Source organism: Populus euphratica, unplaced genomic scaffold (genome assembly GCF_000495115.2).
Source record: "Populus euphratica unplaced genomic scaffold, PopEup_1.0 scaffold5.1, whole genome shotgun sequence".
Classification (NCBI taxonomy): Eukaryota; Viridiplantae; Streptophyta; class Magnoliopsida; order Malpighiales; family Salicaceae; genus Populus; species Populus euphratica.
Window position 1 is genome coordinate 1,296,914 of NW_011499848.1, and position 5,606 is coordinate 1,302,519.

The 5,606-nt window shown below is 36.7% G+C and overlaps 1 protein-coding gene across 1 annotated transcript; it reads left to right on the forward strand.

Moving 5' to 3' along the window:
* The first annotated feature begins 1,136 nt into the window (after positions 1-1,136).
* On the forward strand, positions 1,137-2,676 carry LOC105113245 (zinc finger protein 6). The gene has a single exon (XM_011009341.1). It carries the CDS (start codon positions 1,311-1,313, stop codon positions 2,262-2,264), a length of 954 nt encoding a protein of 317 aa, XP_011007643.1. The 5' UTR covers positions 1,137-1,310; the 3' UTR covers positions 2,265-2,676.
* Positions 2,677-5,606: the final 2,930 nt, after the last annotated feature.

Genomic DNA, 5,606 nt, shown 5'->3' on the forward strand with positions numbered 1-5,606 from the left:
ATTTCTAGTTTCTCATGTTGACTTCAATTCACAAGGTGACACGTGGGCCATGAAGAAGTGATTAGTTGGGGACTTCGATGGTGTTAAATCTTGAACGTATCTTGCTGTTTTAGGACATGGATCCAATGTTGCAAGTAGTTAATATGCTGCATGCATGGTTCAGTGTTTTGACTTTTGAAAGTGAGCGTGTTGGGTGGTTGCGGTGGTGTGTGTGCTCTGAGATATTGAGAGCCAAGGCACGCAGTAGCTTTGAGCTTGAGAGTAGGAGAGACTCGAGGGCTAAAAACGGCAACAGAAACATGTCTACAGTTGAGAGAGGGAGTTATGTTTTGTAAGATTTGGGCATTATTAATATTTAGCAGCCTGAGACATGGACTTCACGATGTGTCGTCGGGGTTCGTTCCACCACATTCATTTAAGGACAGTAAATTAAGGTTACAAAAGTGTCCGAGCTCTTAAAAGATGATTGAAGGTACAATCATATACATGTGCAATTTGATTAATTTATCTGTGAGGAATATTAATGTTTAATCCAAGTCATGGACAAGCATTGACATTATATACAGTAGAAAGGTACGTGTGTCACGTACGAAGTGGTTCATTAGCACTTACGTGTCCATTGCATGTGTATTGAGTATGAGAGCAGCTAGTGAAGTCTCTTTAATTGGTTTATCAAACCGATTTGTTGACTTCTAATTGGTCACCTTACTGTACTTTTCATCGCCCGTATGAAGTGAAAGCAAGTGATCCAGATCATTCGTGCACAGTTTTCTAACCTATTCGCAATAACAATAACTTTCCTCTCGTTGCAGAACTTAATCAGTGCAGTAGAATCCTCCAAGGAATCTCTTTGTGCGTAATAATATATATCTTGGCTTGTTGGGGGATGTTAGCCATTCCTGTGGTATTATTTGAAGACGATACAGTAGGGTTTTCTTCATGAGAAGTTATGAAATAGCAATGAATTGGAAAATCAAAAAGATTTTAAGCGGTAGCTTAATTAAAGAATTGTTTTGCATAAAAATATAATAAAGAATTATAATTAAAATTATTAATTATCATTACTATTACATTATTATTACTATATTTAATTAATTAAGAACTAATGGGACTATTATTGAATTGAATCCCGTTGTCTAACAAAGGGCATTCTTGCAATTTACCCCCATATACACCAACAAAGCTAAGAAAGTACAGTGGTGGCACGCAATAGAGAGAGAGAGATTTGCCCGAGACAAGTGCAATCCTTTTGGGTCCAGTGCTCTTGGTTCGTGTTCCCAAAGACCATCACACACTTTCGCCTCCTTGGGATGTCCGCAACCATCTCTCTCTACCTCTCTCTCTATGACATATCACACTACTCTTTTTTATTTTATTTTTCTCAATTTTTTTTTAATCCTGTATATATACCCCACCCATGCAACATCTCGCCTTGTACTTCAGAGCCTCAGCTCCCACGACCCTGTTTCTCTCTTTGTTTCTCTAAACAAGCCTCTCTAACCTTGCTTGAGTATCTAGAAATGGCAGAGCTAGACTACGAAACAAAACATAACTCAACCTCTACACGCTTAAAACTATTCGGCTTCAACGTCTCAGAAGATGAAGAACAAATAACCACTACAGACTCTCTCAAGTCATCTTCTTGTAATTCTCCTGATGACTCCTCTTTTGCCACAGCTACAACGACAGTCCCAGCTACGGCTTCAGGAGACAGCAGAAAATACGAGTGTCAATACTGCTGTAGGGAATTCGCAAACTCGCAAGCTCTTGGTGGCCATCAAAACGCACACAAAAAAGAAAGACAGCAACTCAAACGAGCTCAAATGCAAGCCACAAGAAACGCAGCTGCGGCTGCCGTTTCTTTTGGTAGAAACCCTATGATCTCTGCCTTTGCTCCTCCTCCGCATCTCCTGGCCCAAGCAGCAGGCCAGGTTATGGTCCCGGCGGCTTCTCCGTCGTGGGTTTACTTGCCACGGGCTGCAACACCGTTTCACGTTTCACATGGGTGTGTGTTCCCTAGTGGAGTGAGTGGGAGGGGTGGAGGGGGCTTACCATATGGTGACAGTGTAGGAGATTTTGGATTATCTACTAGTGCTAGTGGGCCACACCAACAACTGCAAAGTAGGACCCATTTTAGCAGTGTAGTTAATGATCGTAATGGGCCTACATCATTGAGTAGGTTCTCCGAAGGTGACAATGGGCCCAACTTTGATGAAAAACTGGGCTTGGACTTGCATCTTAGTCTGGCTCCAGCTGGGCCATGATTTTTTAGGAGTGACCTGGAATATTATTTTCCAGGTCGGATATTTGTACATTTTCAAATTTTATTTATTTATTTTTGCGATGATTTATTTCATTAGATCAGGAATTACTTCTTCGTCTCCATTTTGCTTTGCTAACCCGTTTAATTTTACAACTGACTCGCTTCCTTTAGCAAAATATTTGTTTGTTCCTAACAAGCTTGTTAATGGTGTATACACCACATTGTTGATTTTATCTGTGGACACGTCTAAGAAATTTCCTTGAAGCCTCGAGGTCACATTACATTAGCTGTGACTTGTGAGACCAGGAATCATAGCTTTTCTGATTGTCATTACTTAGCGTGTATTAGGGTTTTGTTTACTTATCTTTTCAATTTAATTTTTCTATTTTATTTTGTACAAATTCACCATAGCATCTGACCGTAGGACGATTGAACACCCGTGTCCCATCGAGCCCTTCCATATTTCCCTTTCCAATATTCTTACGTTATATGTAAACTTTCCAGAATTAATTGTCGGTATATGCGGGGGTAAAAGGAAGAAGAAGAAAAAATTCTCCGGTACAAGAAATAATATAAATTAAAGCTTAATCATTTATGAGATAACGTAGTTTGACAAATTAAGTTAAGCTTCATTATTAATTAATAAATTAAGTGTATATCCATTTGAGCATTAACTGGGATTGACTGCACCACTATCCCCCATTGATGCACGATGAGCAAATAAGAAATCTAGGGTGACCACTAAAATGGAAGGACAATAAATGCCCCCTAGAGACATCTCACGGGAAGAGAGAAGGGAAAACAATCATGTCCTAGCACAGAAAGAATGAAAGAAAATACATTATTGCATGAGCTCTAGTCTCCAGAAAACTAACAAATCGTTTGATGAAGTGCCTTACTCTAGCCAGTGCCTTCTGCTTCTCGAAGTTTGAGTGATGCAATGCGGGACCGAATCACATTCTCAAGACCAAAATTTTCCACACTGATTGTAGTCAAATTTATATTTGATTTGGGGTGTGGTGAAATCTGAACCTCTCGCCAAGAAAAAATTATAGTATAAGAAAATAAGAGTACTCCTAGCTAGCTAGGTGCCATCTGCCAACAATATTAGTTTCTAATTATTGCCTTAAGATATTGTTTATCACCTTTTCTTTTAATCAGAAACATGGCCCCCTAATTACATTATCAACTCCAATTTGAAGCTTGTGAGTAAAACAAAGCTTGCGTGGAACCACTGAGACATGATAATGCAAGTGAAGCACCTAACACATCAATATTCTAGCTAGGGTACTTTCCACCAAATATATAAATATGTATATATATTGACGTATGTATAAACGGTCAATAAAGGTCATGCGGACGCCAATCTTTAATTTCGGTGCAAAAGTGATAAATATAGAACTTTAAAGTATCAACATAATTGCAAGGCCGGTCCTTTAGTGCATGCATGCCTGTGAGTGACCGCAGCTAGCTTGGCTAACTTTGGCCAATAATTAAAACGTATTCACCAGAAAAAACGTAGTACCCATTATGGCCGCGCAAAAATCCTGATAGCCAGGCAGGATTTAGGAGGTAAGTGCATTGGACAAGAATATTCCAAGGATTAGATTGAATTTGGTTGCTTGAAATGATTATGTTTTGGGGTTTGATATTGAAAAGGTAAAGCAAGCAAACGTAATTGCATTTGAAAACTTGTGCCCTAAGAAAAAGTTTCTTCTTTGGACCCTTTGGATATATGAATAAATTTCCAAAAAGAACAACTCCTCTCCTAGTGGCAAGGGGAGAAGAGGAGTCGAAGATCAAACCCATTCCCACAAGATGATGACTTCGCATTTAAAACATATATGATACTAGCTGGGGATTGGACCCCGATCTCTTGCTTCATGATGCCTTCAAGACTGATGGCGACTTGCACTTCTAGGTAACCAATCAAAATCCCTTTCTCAAAAACTTGGTCACAATTGGGGAACCATTTCAATGTATGAACTTATATATATATATTAATTACAACCCAAAATGAGTTGAAAGTATCATTTCATTCCTTCATCGCCGTGTTCCAATCAAGCTGAAATATATATGTAGTTTTTCGTTGCCTAGCTGGTCACCTTGATCCAGACAAATTTTTAGCGCAAGTTGTTTGAATATTCGAACGTGATTGAGCGCTCTAAAACAATCTAATTAATCGATGATTCATCCATAAAAAGGACCCGTTGGAAAGTGTTTATAATATAGTTATGGTGTATTTGTGTTTGAAAGTGTTTTTTTAAATATATTTAAATTTAATACTTTTTAAATATCTTTAAATAATTTTAATATGTTGTCACCATAAACTTTAAAAAAATGATTTAATGATTTTTTAATCTAAGCACAGTTTTTTCAAAAACAGTCGTATTGTATAGCTAAATACGCAAGTCATTTCTCAGAAATTTATATCAGAATATAAAAGGTAAATCTACTTAAAACTTTCGAGAGACATGTATCCCTTCGATTCATTTTAATTTCTTGTGACATGAGGGGTAAAAAACTTGTAATAGAGGATTCAAGGGTGTATAAAAGTGTGGTATGTATTATTTATTTTTTAAAATATTTTTTATTTAGAAATCTATTAAGAGAATATCTTTTTTATTTTTAATATCAATATATTAAAATAATTCAAAAACATATAAGTTTCCCATGAAACATGCTTTAAAATGCAATTCCAACCCGCATATTAAAAAAAGAATGCTAACTCTGTCAACCCATTAATTATTAATAATTACCATCTTTAAGGAAAACAAAGACTTGCAAGAGAGGATTTAAAGATAAGCAATCGCATTTTCACATCTCAATTCGTGGAACCAGAATGTCATAGGCATGATGACACTGGCCTGGTAATATGGGTTTAGCATCAATTCTTACTTTTCCTAGAAAATGACCTCATCCATTACGGTGAATCCATATCATAATCTTTTTTTTTCTTTTCCTTTTACTGTATATTTTTACATAAAAAAAATAAGTCCCCCTTTTTAACTATCCAAGACCAAAGGAATCATGATAATTTTATTTGCAAGAAATTTGAAATTAATCCGATGACTATGATGAAAAAAATATATACTGATCTATTAATTATCAAATCAATCCTTTAAATTTATCATAATAAACAAATTAGCTACTATGCAGCGTTGTCTTTCTTTAGAAGTGTAATGGTTGGCGTGACAATAACTCAAAACTTCCCGATTTCATGTCAGTTCTCCTTTCAGGATGTTTGCTGTGCAATTTAAACATCCTTGGTGGGTGAATGGAAGCGACCTAATTCCACTTAAAATAATTGTAATTTCTTGAGAATATTTTAATGGCAGTTGTA

Coding starts and splice junctions, on each gene's coding strand:
- LOC105113245 (XM_011009341.1), top strand. CDS start 1,311: ATGTCCGCAACCATCTCTCTCTACCTCTCTCTCTATGACATATCACAC.